The sequence below is a fragment of the Sceloporus occidentalis genome, unplaced genomic scaffold, assembly GCF_023333645.1.
Source record: "Sceloporus occidentalis isolate IW3139 unplaced genomic scaffold, rSceOcc1.0.p SCAF_5, whole genome shotgun sequence".
NCBI classification, from domain to species: Eukaryota; Metazoa; Chordata; class Lepidosauria; order Squamata; family Phrynosomatidae; genus Sceloporus; species Sceloporus occidentalis.
This window is the reverse complement of record NW_028316985.1, coordinates 178,503,070-178,524,987: the sequence shown is the minus strand read 5'-3', so window position 1 is coordinate 178,524,987 and position 21,918 is coordinate 178,503,070. Positions and strand designations below refer to the sequence as shown.

Here is a 21,918-nt window from a genome sequence, read left to right as displayed (position 1 = left end):
GAGGATGTGTCCTGGAAAAGGAAGACCTCTGGTCACCCTGCATAAATATAAACCCATGCTTCTTGGTCATGGAGGACATTTGGAGAATGCCTCTTGGAGAGGAAGCGAAGATGGAGGAGGCGTCCGGGAAAAGGAGGACGCCTGGTCATCCTACATACACACAAATCCATGTTTCTTGGTTCGCGCTCCAAATGGCAGACATTGGGGAATGCCTCCTGGGGAGAAGGTGGAAATGGAGGAGGCGTCCGGGAAAAGGAGGACGCCTGGTCTCCCCTTGGGCTGGCCTTCCCCCGCCTGACCTGGAGCCTTCAGGAGAGAGGAGGAGAAGCAGCAGCAGCAGAGCCCCCTCTTTCCCTGCCCGCGCCCCTCTTTGGCGAATGGTCCCTTCCATGATCCGGGGGCCTTGCTGCTGGGGCTGAGGAGCGGAGCGCGGGCGGAACCAGGGCCGGAGGGGAGTGGCCAGGCGAGAGGCAGAAGCCGAGGACGGAGGAGGAGGCAGCAGGAGCCTCACAGGAGTCCAGCCAGGCCCCCAGCATGGCTCTGGCGGTGGGGAGACCCTCGGTGAGTCCCTCCCGGCGGGGAAGGAAGGAAGGAAGGAAGGGGCTGGGGCTGGGGCTGGGGGAAGGAGGAGGACACAGGGGCCCAAGGAGAGACCCCCGCCCTGGCTCCCTCCCAGAAGAGAAGGGGGGCATGGAGGGCATCTGGAAAAGAAGGCATCTCTATAGGTGTCAATGCATGCTTCTTAGCCATGCTCCAAATGGAGGACAGCCCCTTTTTTTTACTCCCTCCGGGACAGAAGGTGGGAATGGAGGACATGTCCTGGAAAAGGAGGACCTCCTGTCACCCTGTTCTTAGTCCTGCCTGAAAGGGAGGCCGTTCTGGACTCCCTCCTGGACAGAAGGTGGGAATGGAGGACGTGTCCTGGAAAAGGAGGATGGTCTGGTCACCCTGTATAAATACATATTCAGAGCTGTGCTCAAAATGGAGGACACTTTGGGATCTCTCCTGGACAAAAGAAGTAGGAGGTCTCCTGGAAAAGAAGGATGGCCTGGTCACCCGGGATGAATAGAAACCTATAGTTGTGTTCCAAATGGAGGACGTTTTGGATTCCCTCCTGGAGAGAAGGCTGACATGGAGGATGTGTCCTGGAAAAGGAGGACGCCCGGGGCAGGGGAGGGCCTTGGGTGGTGGAGCCATGCTCTTCTCTCTCTCTGGCAAGAGGAGAGGCCAGGCCTTTCATTTGATTTCTTTCAAGGATGTCTCTCCCGCCTTTCTCCCACAAAGGGACTCCTGGCTGGGGATGAGGAGGAGGAGGAGGAGGAGGAAGGCAGGGATGAGGGCTAGAGACCCAGAGGCAGGGAGGGAGGGGAGCTTGGGGGGAGACATAGCACCCAGTCTGGGGGACCCTTTGGTTTCTTTGGACTTTTTCGCAGAGAGGAATGTATCACCATCTCGAAAGAAGAAGAAGGGGGGGGATCCAAAATGCAAGAAATTACGTTGTAGATTATCACACGCACAGGCAAATACAGCATCCCCCCGAAAGAGAAAGCAGGGCGCATGCGAATGAACTCATCGCATGAGTACGTACCCATTGGCTTCTTGGTTTCGTATTAGTGTGTTTGCGCATGCGCAGGGAGGACAGGATCCCTTGGCCGACAGTAATCCCATGGCCAAACTGGAGATACATTTCATACCAACGCAAATGCGAATTCGCAGTGGAAAAGGATTTATAAATTTGCTATTTTTCTGAATTCAGCTATTCCTGGGATGTCTCTCAGTTGTGTGCAACATCATTTGGATTGCCTTCTGTTTGTGTGCAACATCATTTGAAAATCTTTTGTGAAATTACGTGAAATACCTGGGATGACCCCAGATTAACCTTTGGTTAACCTTCCAATTTTCCCCATGAGATAAAGTCCTTTGCCTCTGCGGCGCCTTTCTGCCCTCCTCTTCCAGGCCCTTCTTTGCCAAGGGGAGCCCATGACATGGTTGGGTGGGTCTGAGGTGGGCATGGTTCTGGGCATGGGGACCAGAGATCCTTGCCCTTGAGGAGGACAAGTCACCACAAAATGGAGGACTTTCCAGGAAAAGGGAGGACCTGACCAAAGAAAAATGCAAAACACTTACAGAAATAGAAATCCACACTTCTCAGTCATGCTCGGGATGGAGGACATGAACAAATGAAAGCTAAAGGCACATGGAAACAAAAATTCATGCTTTTCAATCGTACTCGAAATGGAGGATATTCAAGAAAAAGGGAGGACATTATCAAATGAAAGCAATAGACACTCAGAAATAGAAAGTCATGCTTCTCAGCCATGCTCAAAGTGGAAGACATTCAAGAAAAAGGGAGGACATGACCAAATGAAGGCTAAACGCACACAGAAACAGAAGCCCATGCTTCTCAGTCATGCTCAAAATGGAGGACATTCAAGAAAAAAGGAGCACATGGCCAAAGAAAAATATCAAAACACTAATGGCAAGGTGGAATCATGCTTCTTAGACATGCTTGAAATGGAGGACATTTTAAAAAATGGAGGGCATCACCGAGTGAGACCTAAAGACACACAGAAGTAGAAATCCATGCTTCTCAGTCATGCTTGAAATGAAGGACATTCAAGAAAAAAGGGGGGACATGACTAAAGAAATGTTAGAAACACTCCTAGAAATAGAAATTCATGTTTATCAGTCATTCTCAAAATGGAGGACATTTTGAAATGCCTCCTGGACAGTAGGTTGAAATGTAGGATATGTCCTGGAAAATTCAGAGGGGTAGAAAAACAATATGGTTAAATACTTGGTTATTAGACCTATTGTTTTATTTTTGTACAGTGCCCAAAATGATTTTAAAATGTGTATATTATGCCCAGTCGATTGTCCTGTAATATTTTTATCCTATTTGTTATTATACTGGCTATTTGCCATAATAAATGAATTGAATTGTCCTAGAAAAGGAAGACGTCTGGTCAGTCTGACTTGGGTGAGAAGGATGTGTCCCCTTCCCTGGTTCTTCTCCTCTGCTTCTTCTTCTCTCCCCTTTGTAGAGTGCCAGAGATGCTTGCATGTGTGTACAGGGAGTCCTCCAGATCCACAGATTCTTTGTCCATGGATTCAAACATCTGCGGCTTGAAAATGTTCAGAGATAAAGAAATTCCAAAAAGCAAAGTGTGATTTTGCTGTTGATGTTGTGCGCCTTCAAGTCATTTCGGACTTAATGGCGACCCTAAAACGACCATATCCTGGGGCTTGACAAGTTCCTTCAGAGGGGGCTTGCCATTGCCATCCTCTGTGGCTGAGAGAGTGTGACTTGCCCATGGTTACTCTGTGGGTTTCCATGGCTGAGCCAAGATTCAAACCCTGCTCTCCAGAGTCCTAGGAGTTTATCAAACAAGTGAAATTGGAAATATAATCCAATGGCAATTCAAACGCAATCATGGGGTTTAATGTTATTGCGTGATAGACTACCACACAATTTCAGGCAATGGGACGTCAGTCTGAACACAATCATGGGGTGTGTGGTTGCAGTTGGGGAAGGCAGCAAACTGCACCTCTTGGGTCCAAAACCCACTGCAGAAATGATCCCGTTTGAGACTGCTTTAACTGCCCTGGGTCAATGTTAGGGGATTCTAAGAGGTGTAGTTTTGTGAGACATTCTCTGTCAGAGAGCATGGTATGTAGAGAGATCTTGTAGCATCTTTGAGACTAACTGAAAGAAAGAAATTGGCAACATGAGCTTTCGTAGACTTCAATCTACTTCCTCAGGTGGTGCCACAATAAACTAAAATTCTCAGGATTCCCTAGCATTGAGCCAGGGCAGTTACAGCGGTCTCAAACTGAATTATTTCTGCAGTCATTTTGGACCTTGATTTTTGGAGACAGGAAACATGGCTTATTACCACCTGAGAAGGAAAGGCCGCTCCATCCCACCCATACTTCATGTGGTTGTACTTAATAGAGCCAGCAGCTATTGAATAAAGTTTAAAATCACAACGTGTGGGTACACCCCTCCCAAAGAAATCTATGTATATAAAGCAGCCAAAGTACAGTAATGTAACTTCAGGCATCTGATGGACTTTAGCCCAGGAAGAATTGTGCCATCATATATCAGATGGAGGGTGTTTAAATTGCACAATTATAGCAGTTTGACACCACTTTAACTGGCATGGGTCCACCATATGGGATAGTTTGGTGAGATACTTTGAGTTTTCTGCCGGAAAGCTCTGATGTTGTGAGAAGTGCACTGGAGAAATCCACCAAACTACAAATTTCAGGATTTTATAACAGCAGGAGCAGATAAAATGGTATCAGATTGCTATAACTGTGTGGTATGAATACACTCTAAGGGGCTGGCAGCCTGCAGCTGCCTCTTTCATTGCCAGATCGGGGCTGTGGCAACTACACACTGCAGCCCCAATCTAGCATTTCCAGGGCACAAAAAGGAGCTGCAAAAAGCGGCCCCTTTTTGCACCGCAGAAAGGGTAACCTAGCAGTGGCGGCTTTCAGCTGCTTCTGTGCAGCGCATGTAAGCACTGTGCTGAAGACACAGAGTGATGCTGCCTGCCGATGGACAGGCGGGCGGTGTGGGGGCGGTGTCCGGGTGGCCAGCATGTGGACGCCATGCCCCTACTCCATAAAGTCCAGCTCTATGCCAGTCTGTTGAAGCCCTCAGTCTATAAGATGCCACAAGAAGCCTTTTCTTTTCTTATAGTATGTTCCATGCATATGAGGAAGTAGGCTCAAGTCTACAAAAGTTCATGCTACCAGCTTCTTTCTTTCATAGTCTCAAAGTTGTTACAAGATCGCTTTGCACAGGACAGTTGCATTTCTCATAATAGCAGATCAACTAGTAAAAGTAAATAATGTAGCATAAGGACATAAAGAGTGATGAGAGCACATTATCTTTATTCCCCACAGCCCAACCAGTGGGATTACCTTGGCAATCTCCTTTTTACATTTTAGGGGTTATTCAGATGGTGAAAATAATCTAGGTAGACTCTGGGTTGAATCTTTGTTGTTCACATGCATTTTGAATGCACTCAATAAGTTTTTTTTGGGGGGGGGAGGGCTACCAAGAAATGCACTTAATTCAGGATAATTAATGTCAGGGTTTTTTCCAAGTTTTTCTTTAAAAACTTGCATTCTCGGGTGTGTGAATGATGATGCAAATAAACCCGGGATAAACCAGGATAAAACTCTGCATGCCTTGAATGTGCTTGAATAGAATTACATAATTGATTCCATCTTTATTCGAGTGCTTGATTTGAATGTGAGTAACCAAACTCGCAGACCATAGATGTGGTCCTATAGTGTGAATGACAAACCCCAGAATGTGGGAATGAGTTTGTTCTCATAGTCATGCTAAAAACAATGTGAATGACCCCCTTAAAGCATTTGTTGATCTGGGCTGATATTGGAAACTTGCCTCTTGTGGCCCCTACTTCATCTTTTTTCAGAACTACATGCCTAAATCTAAATCCATGCTGGCAATTGTACTCATTTTCCCTTCATTTCTGTTTTCTTTCTTTCTTTCTTTCTTTCTTTCTTTCTTTTTTTCTTTCTGTTCCTTTGGGGCGGCCTGTAGGCACTCCTTTACCCGCCGGATCGGGGCCTCAGCTGCCAGAACGGCAGCCTCTGGGGCCTTGATCCGCCTCTTTCCAGGCTGCAGGGAAGCGACAAAAGGCCACTTCCCCATGGCCTGGAAAGGGGTGTCCTTGGGGCTTCAAGCCCCAAGGACACCCAGTGGCGGCGGGGAGAAGGAGAAAGGGGCTGCGCCAGTGATGCAAATCGCAGAAGGAGCTCCGTGGAAAGGGCGCTCTATGCGCCCTCACATGGCGCAAAGACGTCACGTCCGCGCCACCCCGTTTGAAGGTGGCATGTTCGTGACATCATAATGGCGCCCCCCGTGTGGAACGGGCGCCACCAATTTGTACATCCTGGGGACGTATTAGGGTTAGGTGCGTGCGTAAGGCACACACTTTCCCTAACGCTAGTACGTCCCCAGGACATACTTTACACCCGTCTGTAACGGGCCTTTGCCTTAGAGATGCTCCTCCTGGCCTTTCAACTCCAGTCACTCCATCCATAACACTCATTTATCTTGCAGACTTGTTCTGTCTTTGCAAAACATTGAATACTCTCTCTAACAGTGCAGCATAAATGCATCATCATCAATGATAATAGCTTGGATTGTGACTTTGCCTTACATTGTAAGGTTTACAGATTTTGGCCCAGCAGTTGGAGAATAAAATGTCAGCCCTATACTTCTGGATAGATTTGTTCTCACTGGCAATTTATAAAAGGAAGCTTAAAAAAAAAATAATCACCAGGGACTTAACACAGTTGAAATTTCAGGGCAAAACCTAGTCCTGAAAGAGAGAAGAAACAGGCTTGTGTGTGTGTTCGTTCCAGTGTTTTATTTTATAGGGAAATTACCTTTCAGCCAATATTCCACAAGAATTTTTGTAAAGGGGGAAAGTGATTTAGTTGTATAAGAATTGTATATATTCTGTGCTAGTGATTTGGTCCCCCCCCCCCCCCCCGCATTTCAAATGGGGGCAAACTGGTATATATAATAGGAAGTCTGTCATTTGGGACTGCATTCTTGGAAGGTTTTCAAACATCCTCTGTTCAAGCAGCAGTTATGGTAACTGAGTACCAGATGGAGACTTAACCTAGCCTTCTCCTCCCTTTCCCTCCCTCCACCAGACTTGATGCAACAGTTGAACAAATAGTTGTAGTATTCCATGGGGATCAGAGGCAGAGCTATGTGGAAAAGCAACAAAAGCAGAGGGGGAGGAAGACTGTAAAAACCAAGGTTGGGGTTATAATTCTTTGGGTATCTTCTCCCTATCACTTTCTCAGTGCAAAAGAATTAAGACAGAAACTTCTGCCAATGACACAGTTCGTTTGTTTCTTAATGGTTTCTCAGGAGCAGTTTCTCACACACTGAAACATCCAGCAGTTGTACCTTTCACTCCACAATTCAGGTTTGCTAAGGCTGGAAAGCAACAAAATCTGGGAAGTTCTTTGATCAAACAGAGGAACCATCCCCTTCTCTGAGTAGAGTGGCAAAAGTCAAGAACTTAGTCCATCCCAAGAAGCATTGACCTCCTCTACTCTCCCCACCAGGATGCTGCTTTTGACCTTTTTGAAAGCCTGGGTGGGAAAATGGTGGCGGTGGCAGATCTTTGGCACTTTCTCTCAAAGGCACACCAAGAGGGATCCTTTGAAGGATTTGAATGAAACATTTTTGTATATTTTTCAGCTTTTCTGGGTTAAAATCAGGCAAGGTTGTCACATCATTGCTAACTCAGTTGCCATTTTCTTTGCTTTGCTTTTTCATCCTTTTTGACATGTGTGAGTTTTCTTAGCCCCTTGTATGCCTGCTTGTGTTCCCCCCCCCACCCATTGCACAGCCACAATTAATAATAATAATAATTATTATTATTATTTATTTATTTATTTATATTTTCCCGCCTCTTCCAAATGGATCAAGGTGGGATTACAACCCATAAAATACATACAAGAACACAGCAATAAAATACAATAAAAGACAATTACATTAAAACTAGCTCATCGTCATACAGCAATACAATACAATTATACAGTGATCAGAAAGTGGTTCCCTCTTTATTCACCTAGCCTTTAGGATGAGGACAGACATTTATACCTGCTGGATTTTTGTAAGTTCTTTCGCATTGTTTTCCTTTGCTTCATCCTTTACATCCTTTATTACAGGCCACAAAGTTTTACTCTCACTTTATTCACAAGTCATATAAAAATCTATAATTTTGGCCCCAGACTTCGCTCTCAACTTACACATGAGGTCAACTAATACTCAAGTATATATGGTATTTGGCAGCAGCAGGTGCAGCCCTCCCAAGGTTTCATAGGGGTTTAATGTGCCCCCTGCAGGTTTCCATAGTTGCCCACCCCTCCTTTAAATACTAGTAATGCTTATTGTGTCAAAAGCCTATTTCAGCTGATGCATGAAGCAGGCAGAGAAGGTGTCTGTTACAGATTTGAGCTGGAAGAAACTGTTATCCAGATGGAGGCTAAAGGATTAAGAGGTGTAGACTTTCGAGGTGTTGGTCTTGAGGATTTTAGCCATTGCAAATAGAGGTGGGTTGCCTTGGAAAAATCCTGAAATGAAATTGGATCTCCAAAGGAGGGTTTTCTTCTCTCTCTCTCTCTCTCTCTCTCTCTCTCTCTCTCTCTCTCTCTCTCTCTCGCCCTTTGGAACTTTTGAATAAATTAGTAACTTTGGAAAAGGCATGGAGTTGGTTTTGCAGACTTGCCAAATGGCTTTACATAAAGAGATCCCTACCAAAAAAGAAAAGAAAGTAAAAAGAGAGAGAGACAGAGATCCCTTTTATTATGTCTGTAGTGTACAGAGAGATGCTGGTGAAAGTAAATGCTGACCATATGAAGGGGCTCTTATACATCATCAGGAGATGAGGGCCTGGATGGGGGGAGAAATTGACTTGATTGACTTTTTCCTGTTCATTTTTTTAAGTGTACACCAGTAAAACAGATGTTGCACATGAACAAATCGCTTCAATGTGACTACTTTCAGAATGCAAAAAATAGTGCCTGTGTTCAATGTGTGACCTGGTTCCTTTGTCTAGTTTCTGTTACTAATTTATGGTTCTAATGGACTCATGCATGTTGTTCTTGTTCTTCTTGTTGTTGTTGTTGCTTCAATAGCATCCTTCTCCCCCATTCACTGATGATGTGAAAGCATTGATCACTTTCAATTGGGGTGAGGAACTAGAACTGGGTGATAGGAGTCTCCCATCCCTCTGTGGGATGGATGATTCATTTAATGTTTATGTGAACAAAAATATTTCTCCCACTGCTTTCCCACTGCAACTTGTACCAGTTATTAAGAATTAGGGTTTTAAAATTTATGCATCTCTGAAGTTTAAAAAGAGACCAACAGAAAAACTAGCTACACGTGAGCCCAAATAGAAGGCATTAGGTTCACTCTGCTATGGTGAATGAACCTCTTTAGGCAAAAAGTCAGGGAAATTTTGTAATCTGGAAAAAAGCATTGTTCATTTCCCCCCTTTAGGCCAGGGATTCACAAATAATTTCACATGCATTTGTTCTCAGATAGATAATATTTGTGGACTATTTTGTGAGGTTCTTGAACTACGATGGTGTGGGCACCAATTAGGATTCTAATGCTTATTTTGAGCATCATGCCAAACCATGTTTAATGAAGATCAGATACCATTTGAGAAGAAGACTGAACTGAAAATCCATCATCAGATCAGAGTTGGAAGCCATTGTTTGAGGGTAGAAGTTAAAACTATAGTATATGTTGTACGTCGCTGGCTTGTCTAAGTGGATGAACCATGATTTTAACAACTAGTTAGCCACTCTGAGAGCCTTTGTGGCTGAAAAGCAGGGTATTAATACTCCAAACAAACAAACAAATAAATCCTATCCAGTGGCTGCTAAACTACATTAACGTAGAAACTTGTGTGTCAAGAGAATGGAAAAGAAAATAGATTAGTAACCATATATGATGGCTTGCTTGTTATATGCTTAGATTCTCAAACTGTGATTTGGACTGTAAATTATGGTTAATGCAACCCATTGTTTAACATGATGGTCCAGTTTGGATGACACAACAAGCCAGGTAAGCATGGAAATTTTAGTTTGGCATAAACAAGCTGCTTTCAGCTTCACCCTGTGTTTTGTTTGTCATGTAATCCAAAGAAGGTGCATTTTCTCTGATTTCTTTCCCCCACAACGAACAACAGCAAAGAGTCTAACCCTTGCATTCTTACTCTGGTTTGTTGGAAGAGAAAGTAACCAGAGAAGAAAACACACTTACATTTGGACATGATAAGCAAACCATAGGAAAGCTTCATTTGTTTAATTGAGGGGTTAGCATGCATGGAGAGTCCAAGGACCATTTTGGGTCCTGCCTACATCACAAAGATCCATCTGAGCCATTTTTCTGAAACTAGAAGGGACTTTCTGTCACTTCCAGTGACCTGTTTCAGAATAGGACCCTTTGAAACAGCAATTGTGTGCAAGCCCACACACCCTAGAATTATTTTTCAGCTCAAACTTTCATCTTTTTAACTGAAATTATTTTTTTAAAATTGAGTTGAAAAGCCCATCAGTCACACAGGAGTCCCCTGGGCTGCATTCTTGTTTATGCACGAGCTGCTTCTCCTGGAAGCAGGAGAGCTGCAATAGTATCCCTTGGATCTTGGGTGGGATCATGTCATCCAAACTAGCCTAATCCCCAAATTATATCTTCTCCTAGGCTTCAGAATTCCTTTCTGGAAAGGTTAGCCTGGTACCTTCCTTGCTATCTTTCCGTAGGCAGCTTAAGACCTCCTTTTATTTTTGGCTGTTCAAGGAAACTGGACCTTGCTAAAATGTGGTATATTGTCTGCTCTGTTTATTTATCATTTTGAGTAGTTATGTTTAATTGGTTTTAATTTTATTTAATTGTTTAATCATGTTTTTAACTTTGGTGTTTGATATATTTTCCAGCTATGTCTCTGTTCTCAGTTGCTTTGAGTCCCAAACTAGGAAAAAGTCAAGAGGATGATGATATAATCACGGGATCAGGTCTATTAAAAAGGCTTAGTTACTTAGGGGCTCTACAGACGGGTGGCATGTAGCTGCCCCTTTTAGCCATGGATCAGTGCCACAGCAGCCGCACGCAACTGCATCAATTCACTCATTATAGAGAGCAAAAAGAAGGAGCGCCATAGGTGCACTGGTGCGCCATGATGACACCCCTTCCACACAGCACCATTTGGGCACTGCACATGACATCATCATCAAGATGGCACCCGAGTGTCATGTGCAGTGCCGGATGCTCAGCCCTCACCATGCCTACAGGCCGGCACAAAGTACAGCACCCCTGTACAGCACCCCTGATACCATTTAGTGCAAGTATCACAGCTCAGTGCAGGCTTTTCATGCAGGAAATCCCAGGTTCTGTTCCTGATATCTCCAGCTAACAGGATTTGAGAAGGTAGAGCTTGGAGGGGGAATTGAAAACTGAGACCCTGGGGAGTTGCTGCCAGCTAGAGGAAATGGCTAAAGGAAATAGAGCAGTGGTCTGACTCAGGGTAAGAAAACTCCTCACGTGGAATTAATTAGTTCCTTGACAAAGGGCAGTGGAACATTAGGAGAGTCCTTATTTCAGTGCAGTGTGTGTATATATATGTGTGTGTGTGTGTGTGTGTGTGTGTGTGTGTGTGTACATATGTATATGTACATGTGTATTGTATATGTCTTCCTCTCTACATTATATGTGTCTTTTTTTCCCTACATTTAGAATGACAAGTACCTCTGGCTGCAAATTTATCTCTGCCAGTCACATCTTTGGATCAGAGGACACTGAACATTTAAAATCCCTTTTCATCACTCTCCGATATTTCAGGGTGCCTTTGAGTCCTTTCTGATTTATGGTGACCCTAAGGCAAGTCTGTCACAAGCTTTCCTTGGCAGAGTTTGTTCAGAGGGGGTTTGCCATTGCCTTCCTCTGAGGCTGGGAGTGTGTGACTTGAAGGTCACCTAGTGGATTTCCAGGGCCAAGAGGAGATTTGAAATGTGGTCTTCAGAGTCCTAGTCTGTGGTCCAAAACACCACTGCAGAAATATTCCATTTTGAGACTGCTTTAAGTGCCCTGGATGAATGCTAGGGAATTCTAGGAAATGTAGTGTTGTGAGACATTTTGCCTTCCCTGCCAAAGAGCTCTGGTGCCACAATAAACTACAATTCCCAGGATTCCCTAGCACTGATCTAGGGCAGTTAAAGTGGTCTCAAACTGGATTATTTTTGCAGCGTGTTTTGGACCTGGGTCTCCAGTATACTTAACCTTATAGTTAATCAATACCAAATTATTTCTTCTGTTTGCAGTTTCTTTTGGTGTGATGTACTTTAGGAACAGTTCTTTATATGGCATGGTTTTTGGTTTCACAGACCAGTGTTTCCCCCCTTCTGCATTTTAACAACAGTTGATATGAGCAAACAGTGGCCCTGCAGCCTCTCAGGGTCATGGCATATACTGTATGGGTGAAATCTAATCCTTTCTTGCCATATCTTTACTGGGATTGGGCTATTGTACCCCTCTTCTGATGAGCAGGTTAATTGAGTTAATAGTTAAAAAAACTGCTAGATGTGGAGGGGGGTTAGATTCCTCTTTTATTATTTGTTGTGTGGAAGGGGTATGAACCAAATACAAGAGGAACCAAACAACAATTCGTTCACCTTGATTAAGTCAACTAAACCTTCTTTAGTCATTATCACATTTTCATGCCGAGGTAGTTTTGGCAAGATGACAGTACAAAAGCATGCATACAATGTAACCGGGATAAATGTTATCAAGCAAACTCCTCAGTTTGGTAGATAATAGCATTTACTCTAGGTACATTTTACATTATCTGAAGTGTAACATTTCCCTCCCTTGTAACAAAACAGTTACCATTCTGTTTCAGTCTGGAGAAGTGACCTGGTAATGCATTCTCAAAGAAAACAGCTCAATTTTATTTTTATTGTAGGTTCAGTCTTCAACCTTTTCAATTTGGTTCTCACTTTTAACCCCAGGTTTTTTACCAGTGTGGTGTATAGGTTTCAGTGTTGGGAGTTTATCACACAGCTTAAATCCTGTGCAGAAACAGGATTTAAAAGGCTGAAAAAACCCGGCAAAAGCGAGTTGTTTTTTCAGATGTGTTTGTGTAAAGGAGAAATAATGTGACATTAGCCCAAATGGAAAGTTAGCAAAGCCCGCTCCTTTTTACTTTTGTAAGTTCCTGAAAGTAAAAAGGAGTGGGTTTTGGAGACTTTCCATTCAGGTTATTTCTCTTTCATCCAAGCGTCATCTGAAAAACAATCTGCATTTGTGGGTTTTTTTTTCTACTTTCTGTTTGGGTTATCCCTAAATGTCATGTGAAAAACAACCTGAAAAAGTGGGTTGTTTTCACTTTAAGTCTAGTTTCTACCTCCATGTAATAACTTCCTTGGACTGTGACTCTGGAGAAGAGGGTTTGATTTCCAGCTCAGCCATGAAACCATTAGGTGACCTTTGCCAAGTCACATGCTCTCAGCCTCAGGGTGAAACAATGGCAAGCCTCCTCTGAATAAATCTTTCCAAGAAAACTCCATGATAGGTTCTCCTTTGGGTCACCATAAGTTGGAAATGACTTGAAGGCACACAACAGCAGCAACAACAAAAGACAGTGTTATTTGGAAAGTTAGAAGAGAGCAGGAAGAGAGCACATACTACTGTAGATGGATAGACAGAATCAAGGAGGATTCAGCACTCAGCTTGCAGGACCTAAGCAGAGCTGTTCAGGATTGGGAATCTTGGAGGGCTTAACTGCAAAGGAGGACAAGACACTCTGAAATGTAGGACATTCGAAAAATATGTATGGCATTGCCAAATAAAAGCTAGCAACACTAATGTAAACATAAAATCATGCTTCTTAGTAATGCTCAGAATGGAGGACATTTTGGAATTCCTACTGGACAGAAGTTTTAAATGGAGGACATGTCCAAGAAAAGGAGGGCATCTGGTCACCTTGTCAGATTGTCTCATTCTCTGTGTGTGTGTGTAAGAAGAAAGAGTCTTGCAGTTTAAAAAGCATTTATTTCATTAGTCCTTCCTTCCTCTCTTCCCGTTTCTTCTTAACTTCAGACTTACTAAATCACTAACAGATGAAAGTGAGCATCAGGATAGATCAGACAGATAAACCAGTAGCTGCTGGCTTCATCTGCCTGTGATTAGTGATTAATTAAGTCCAAAGTTAACAAGAAATCTGACCAGGAACTCTCCTCATTCACACAAGGGGGGAAAAGGCCTTTTAAAATGTAAACCTGTTTCATTTGTATTTATATATTTCTGAGAGGCATCTATAGGTGGGTGTTTGCACAAAACCAGGAAAATGGGCAGGGATCATGTCATAGTAGTGAGTGGGCAGTCCCAAATGCTTACATGCAATAAGGTTTTAGTACAAATGGATACTGTAATCCTGGAATGGGTCAAAAAGAGAGGAATCCTGTTTGAATAGCATTTTATGAAACACACTGTTGTAGCGGGAGTCACCCTTAGTGCAATATGGCTCTAACACTGCCTCATAATCAGATCTTGGGGAAATTACTTTTTTGGACTACAAGTTCCAGAATTCCCCAGCCAACAGGCCTAATAGCCATACTGGCAGTGAATTCTGGGACTTCTAATCCAAAATGTATTTGTCCCCCTAGCTCCACATACCATCTGTTTTTGACCCTTCTTTAAACCCCATGGCTTTGCTATTAGAAACAACAGGGAGTCTCGTCTTTTGGTCCGTTGCTCTTATACTGTGTTTATGGGCTTGCTGGAGCCATCTGGATAAGGAATAAAGGCAGAGCTTTTTATTCTCATCTGGCAGTGCTCTTTTGTTGTTAATGCATCATTACCACCACTTTTTAACAGGGCTGCAACCTGATTAAATATATTGTAATCATATGATTTTTAGGGGGGAAATGTTTATATATATATATATATATATATATATATATATTTGCATATCAGTGAAAACATGGTTTCTGAAGCAGCAAGCATACTTCCATTGGGTTCTTTAAAAATGATATCCATATGGATCACAGCAGGCATCTTGTTAAGCAAAAGCTGTTGTTTTAATTGTTTGAAACTAGCACAGTGATAAGAATCATGTAGCCATCCTGACTGGACTACAAGTCCCAGCTGCCCTAAGCAAGAAAGCCAGTAGTGAAACATACTGGACATTGCACTTCAGCATCTGAAGCGGTGCATGACATAATTTGGGGGTGGTGATGTTGATATGTGTTGTTGCTTATATTTTAATGCAAAAAGGCCCTTGGTATATAAATAGCCTTCATCAATCTGGAGTTGACCTCTTACAACATGCTGTTGTTGTTGTGTGCCTTCCAGTCATTTCTGATTTACAGCGACCCTAAAGTTTTCATGAGGTTTTTTTTTTTGTCAAGATTTGTTCAGAGGAGACTTGTCATTGCCTTCCCCTGAGGCTGAGAGCGTGTGACTTGCCCAAGGTCCCCCAGTGAGTTTCATGGCCAAGCAGGGAATCAAACCCTGGTCTCCAGAGTCGCAGTCCAACAGACAAACCGCTCCGCCACGCTGGCTCCCATCATCTTACGACATACAGTTAACTATTCTTTGAAAATAAAACAGCCTGTATCTAGTTTCTAGCATGCCTGTGACTCTGCAGAGTTCTCTGAGCTGCTAACCCCAGAGAAGCTGTGGTGTGTCAAGGAGCGTGGGAAGTTCTTGAACATCTTCCTGAGCATAATCTTGGGGAAATGCCAGACTCACAGTCTGTATTAAGACCCTTTCAGTGCCAATAATTACTGAGCAGCATTGTGCTCTTGTGAACATGCTTTATTTTTAATAATAATTTCTGTCTTTTCTGATACAAACTTTTCTTCACCAGCAAATAATAATAATAATAATAATAATAATAATAATAAATTCCTGGATTACTGCCTTAACTTGAAAAAAACCTGATGTCTTGTGGTGTGCTTGTGTGTTACTTACTTCGTTTACTGGAATTTGTTCTCCCTCTCTCTAGAAGCTGCAGATTCAGGATGGCTACAAAGGGTTTCTTTCTGAAGAGGCCAGAGAGTTCACATATTCTGAGGGTAGCTGGGAACATGAGAGCCCACACCTTCTCTTGTGAATCTGTAAATAGTTTAGCAGCATTGAGATTTCTATAGGAAAGCATTTGTTGTTGGTTAACATTTGCTCTTATTCCACCCATGAGTTGCATACTTTGGGCTCCTAGGCCTCTCTGAATGATAGAAGATTGCCACTGGCATTCATAACTAGTACATTTGAATTGTTTGGTTTTTTTAATGGGGGAAAAAAGTATTCTTTGTTATCCCTTGCCCACGAAACTCCTGCCTGGCACAACAGCACCTCTTTTAAGCTCTAATAAGCCAGATAACTTTTTTCAGTCTCGTACTCCACATTCTTTTAGTGTAACATATTTTTTAAAAATAATTTTTGAGTTGACATTTTGCAGAAGAAGCTCAATTCATTTTGCACTCTGCACCTTATGTTCACAGTGCATCCCTTTTCATATAGCTCTGACCACGACAGATAGCATCAGAGAAAAAACAGCATTGTGTTAAAAAGAGAACAAATGAATGCTATGGGAGGACCGAACTGATGCTGTACTAATTAGTTATTATTTGTAGTTGCCACTGATTCCCCCCCCCCTTTTTTTTTTCGTTTAGTCCTATGGCATATACATTTTGGGAGAAAGTCAGGATATATGTGCAATCAATCAATGATTAAAGACAGCTGAGAGCTGGGAGGAAGGGGTTCCTTCTTATCTGCATTTTTTCTCTGATTTTGCAGATAGCACAAATGATGCCTTGCTTTAGTCTCTTGCTAAAACAAAGCAAACCAGTCCGCACCAAGAAAACAACAACCCCTGCCCCTGCCCACTAGAAAAAGAAGAGAAGCCACTACGGGTTGAGTCTCCCTTATCCAAAATGCTTGGGACCACAGGTGGTTTGGGTTTCAGATTTATTTACTTATTTATTGGATTTTGCAATACCTGCATTTGCATATACATAAATAATGAGATATCTTTGAGATGAGACCCAAGTGTAAACACAAAATTCATTTATGTTTCATATATATCTTATATACATAGCCTGAAGGTAATTTTATATAATGGATTTCATAATTTTATCCATAAAACAAAATTTGTATAGATGTGGTCCCTCCACATTTGCTGGGGTTAGGGGTGATGGACCCCAGTGAATGTGGGGAAAGCACAAATAAAAGAACGCTATTCTTTTTACCTAAGAGAACAGCAGTCTAGGAATCTCCAGGTCTTCAGGTATAAGTTGATCATAGAATCATGCTGGAAGATCTATAAATGCCTAGAGAAGTGTTTTCTCTAGAAACTTCTAGATTCTTCGGCACAGCTCTATGGTCAACTTTCAGCAGAATTGCCCTGGAGGACTTAGTGATTCCTAGAGAGAACATACTAATCAAAACCACAAATAATCAAATCCACAAAAGTCAAAGCCGCAAATGTGGAGAGCCAACTGTATTGACGTGTCAGACAGCAAAGATGTCAATGTCTCAACCACCTATGGAAAAAGTTTTGGTTTTTGGAATATGGTTCCAGGTTTTGTTGCAGATTTTTAGATTTGCAGCAAGATTGCAAAGTAAAAAGTGTATATGTTTCTTTTGCTTTCATGTTTGCATTCTCCTGGATACTTTACATTGCATGAGAAGGAGAAGTCAGAAGGGGTCTCTGTAGGGCATGTGAGGTGAGACAGTGCACTGGAGAGATGAGAAGATGTTCATCCTGCGGAGTTGGGGTTTTATAGCACTTTGGACAGTATCCTGGGAATTACCCACCAATATGTGATCTGCAAGCCTTAGCTTACTGTCTATCATACTATATAGAAATTCATAGTGTTGTAAATAAGTTACCAGAATAGTAGTGGGTGACTTTCCCAAAGGTTACTACTGCCATTTCAGTAGGAATGTCTAGAGGTGGGGAAAATTCCTTTTTGGAGTAGGAGTACAAGAGTTCCCATAGTCTTCCAACCAACACAGCTGCCATGTGGAAACTGTAGTATAAAAAGCAAGTTTTAGATGCTGTTTTACAGTCATCAGAAGCTGGAGTAGTTGCTAGGAGCCCTTATTTAAAAATAAAACAACTTCTGTGCCTGAAAAAGAGAATCAGTCATGGGGGTCTGATATTATGGAGATATTTAAAAAGGCTGTCAAGACTCCCTGGAAATTTGAGTGGAATGCTGCCACAGTTTGCTGTTTTGTTTTTGTTTGTTTTGTAATGGTGTGTATGTGTTGATGTTGTTTTAATTTGTTGGTTTTAATTATAATTGATTTAATAAATTTTTAAGGGGGGGAGGGAAGTAGATTTTGATATATATTGTATTGTATTTTATTATTGTTAGCCGCTCTGATTGTCCTCAAAGGGGCGGCATATAAATTATTATTATTATTATTATTATTATTATTATTATTATATTATGTGTGTATGGTGAAGCAAAAATGTGTGGGGCTGTGTGGGCTACTACAGATTGAGCCTCCCTTACCCAGAATTCCAAAATCTGAAATACTCCAAAATTGTCCACAGGGGTGGCTGAGATAGTGACAACTTTTCTTTCTGATGTTTCAGTGTACACAAACTCTGTTTCATGCACAACATTATTTAAAATATTGTATAAAATCCCCTTCAGGCTATGTGTATAAGGTATATATGAAACATAAATGAATTTTGTGTTTACACTTGGGTCCCATCACCAAGATATCTCATTATGTATATGCAAATATTCCAATATTTGGAAAAATAATGAAATCTAAAACACACCTGGTCCCAAGCATTTCTGATAAAGAATACTTATCTTGGGGGTGAGACCCAGTTCTGAACATGAAATTCATTTATGTTTCATATAACCTTATACACATAGCCTGAGTGTAATTGTATATACAATATTGTATTTAAAATGATTTTATGCATGGAAAAAGGTTTCTGCACATTGAACCATTAGAAAGCAAAGATGTCACTATCTCAGCCACCCATATGGACAGTTTTGGATGTTGAATCTCACTGTGAACTTCAACAGTGAGGGGGGGGGGGGATATAAGGGAAGAAAATCCCAATCTTAAGAAGCATGAATGTGAATGGATGGAGAAATTTTGGCTGGTATTCTGCTTTGGACTTGCATCTTCATAAATGGCCTTAATTCGGACTTTGAAATTTCAAATAATGGATTCTCAACCTGCACATATTTGTGGCGATTATACAATCCTAAATGAATAAATAAATCTCTCCCCAATCCCCCTTGCCTGATTTGGTCAATGTTCTAGGCCCAGTAAACTTGTTCAAACAACAGTTTTGGGACAACTTCTGAAAATCTGGGGATTCCCCAAAGACTGTTTATCCCTACCTTTTATGAATGTTGATGGTTCATCCCTGCTACATAAGCATCTGCACTTGGGGAATGAGTTCACTGCTAGTCTGTTTGATGATGCCAGAACATGCCACTGAATCTCTCAACACAATGCTTGTATGTGTAAACCACCAGAGCATTACCAGCTTCTTACTTGGCAACTGCTTTGCCCACTCATGTTTGCTACTTGGGCTCTGAACACAATTCTGCTGGAACTGAGAAGAAGCAAAATGTGCCAGGGAGCTTAGTTGGGAATAGATCCAAGCTGATGACCTTTCGTGTGAGTAGCTTGTAGGCTAATTCACTCGTCTTTCAGTTCAACAGAAGTCAGTTGGCCCTAATTTTTCCCCCTTCTGTACAAATAATGAAGGGTTTGGGGAAGCTGCAATTTTGAAATTTGCTGTTAGATCAATAATAAATTGTATTTATTTGGGTGGTCTGTGCTTTCAGTGCAGTATTTTGAAGGGTATGGAGTTGGATTTGTTAGTAGAATATTGTGCCATGCAGGTGTCTCTTTCAGCAGATTCTAGATTTATGGGGCAAGATATAAACAATGGAAATCTGCTTAGATTTAATCACTAATTAACTTGGTAGAAGTCTTGGTTGCAGAAATTTGTGATGGTCAGCAGCTCAGATGGCTAAGAATGGCTTAGGAGAAAAAATCAGAGAATTCTGTCAGTAGCAGTTAGTTAGTTTAGCTAGGAGTGAAGGTTTTGTCTTTTTATATAAAAAAAGAAGACAGTAATAGTGTGACAGGCTGGGAACAAAATCTGAGGTATTTCTATTGTGTGTCCCGCTTTCAACTTTCCCTGCTGCTTCCAACTGGCAATGATCACATGTTGGGTTAGAGCAGGACTAGGTATCTGTGGAGGGTTAGATGGTCATTTTCAGGATCTTATGACCCCTTGTAGGCCAAACATACACCATTTACTAGTCCCAGAAATGACATTCTAGTCATGGTTCCTTTAGATACTTTTCATTTGTTTTGATGTGTCCCCCCTCCCCGCCCAGAGGGGTGGTTTAGTGTAAAGATATGTTTCCATTTTGAAGTTTAATTTTTCAAACAGATTTTTAAGGGGTCAGGTGGTGGAGCAAGGGCTGGTTCAATAGAGAATAACCATTTTATGATTTTTTTAAAATGGTAAACTACCCCAGTTTGTATTGTTAATACAATATGATTGTATTGCTTTTATACAATCTTAGGCAAGGAATACTCAGAGATGGTTTGCCAGTTCTTTCCTCTGGAATACAGCTGACAGTACGTGGTATTTGTTGGCAGTCTTTCATCCAAGTACTAACTAGGGCTGACCCTGCTTAGCTTCCACGATGAGACAGGGTCTGATGCCTTTAGGGAAGGGGCGGCGAACCTATGGCACAAGTGCCAGAAGTGGCACTCAGATTCCTCTCTGTGGGCACACACGCCATCACCTCAGCACAGAGTTCGCCAGAGTTTGTACTAGAAAGTCAGTGGGACATGGTACTTTGTGATATATGAGTGGGTTTGGGGCACTAAGTCTCTAAAATGTTTGCAATCACTGCTCTAGGGTATTTAGGCTATAGCTGCCCACTCCATAATAGAATGTCACTTGTATGTCAGGCAAAATAATAACTGTGAAATCCACAGGTGATATGCAGTAGCATCACTGGGGAGGGTGGCACCTCAGAAGGGGGGTGATATCAGGTTGGCTCTCCACTTCCTGCCTCCTGTGGGCACTGTTTTGGCTGCAAGGTCGCTGCTCTACCCCTCATGGGAGCTCCTCGGGGCTGTGAGGGTGCCACTCAGAGGCAATCCTCCAGCCTGCATGGGTGCCCCTCTAGCCTGCATGTGTGCTCCCATGTGCCTGACCCAGAAACCCTGCCAGAAGTCTGGTGCTGGAAGTCCTGCCCCCTGGAAGCCCTGCACCCTGCACCGGGTGTCACGCCGTGCGGGAACACCACTCATGATATGAGACCCTTATGTCAGGAGATTTGACATCCCATTCCTGAAACTTTCTTCACTTGGATTGTGACCTGCCCATTACAAAATCTCAAAGAGATATGAATCTTCAATCACATGCTGTTGAAAGCTGTCTTTGAAATGCTGCAGATTGAGAACGTCAAATTCACTGCTATCTTGCACTTCCAAATCATTTGCAATGGGGGAATCTGGCATTCTTAAACTCTCCCCCCTCCCCTCCCCTCCCTGCTTATATATTATCTTTCAAGAAAATTTTCAAAATATTGTAGGGCAATAATGAATTAAGGGAACTGCCAACATTTCACATGTTAAAGAACATCTCCCCACTTTTTTTGGCCTTAAAATGATTTCTATGTAAGATGCAAGCTTATTCTCTCTGCCCTTTATCAGCATCATTAATATTGAAATACATGTCACTTTCATATGGTGGTTGATGCAAAGCAGGAGTTTCCTGCAAATATCTTGACAACTGAGGGTGTAGAATTACCCGTAGTTCTGGAGGAAGCAGCTGCTATATATAAAAATAATTGGCATTTTTTGCTAGCATGTGACCTGATTTGTTCCCCCCCCCCTTTTTTTTCTTTATATATATTTTTTTTAAACGTAGGTTAAGCTATAACAGATGTAGATTTTATTGGATAATGGAGAACTTTTATTCAGGCATTCACCTGAATACATGAGGGCTAAAATGTATAGGGCAGCAGGGATGCACAACCACATCTGCCTGCTTATATCTCCATATTGACTCAAATGTACCAGTGTGGCATAGTAGTTGGAGTGTCGGACTGTGACTCTGGAGACCAGCGTTTGATTCCCTGCTCAGCCATGAAACCCACTGGCTGGCCTCAGCCAAGTCACATGATCTCAGCCTCAAGGGAAGGCAATGGCAAGCCTCATTTGGACAACTCGCCATACGTCTGAAAGCACATAACTACAAACAGAGGGCTGAAGAAGATTCCTATGTGTGCTCAGCCTATAGCTCTTAGAAGTCCTAATTTGTGAGT

General features: G+C 42.4%; 1 protein-coding gene across 7 annotated transcripts in view; it reads left to right on the top strand.

Moving 5' to 3' along the window:
• Positions 1-460: 460 nt before the first annotated feature.
• The window catches only part of SEPTIN11 (septin 11), a 158,300-nt gene continuing 136,842 nt past the window's right edge, over positions 461-21,918 (top strand). For all 7 annotated transcript variants that reach the window (XM_089526283.1, XM_089526284.1, XM_089526286.1 and 4 more), the window contains exon 1: positions 461-561. In XM_089526283.1, coding sequence (XP_089382409.1) covers positions 535-561 — 27 coding nt within the window. In that variant the 5' untranslated portion in view covers positions 461-534. The remainder of the gene's footprint in view (positions 562-21,918) is intronic.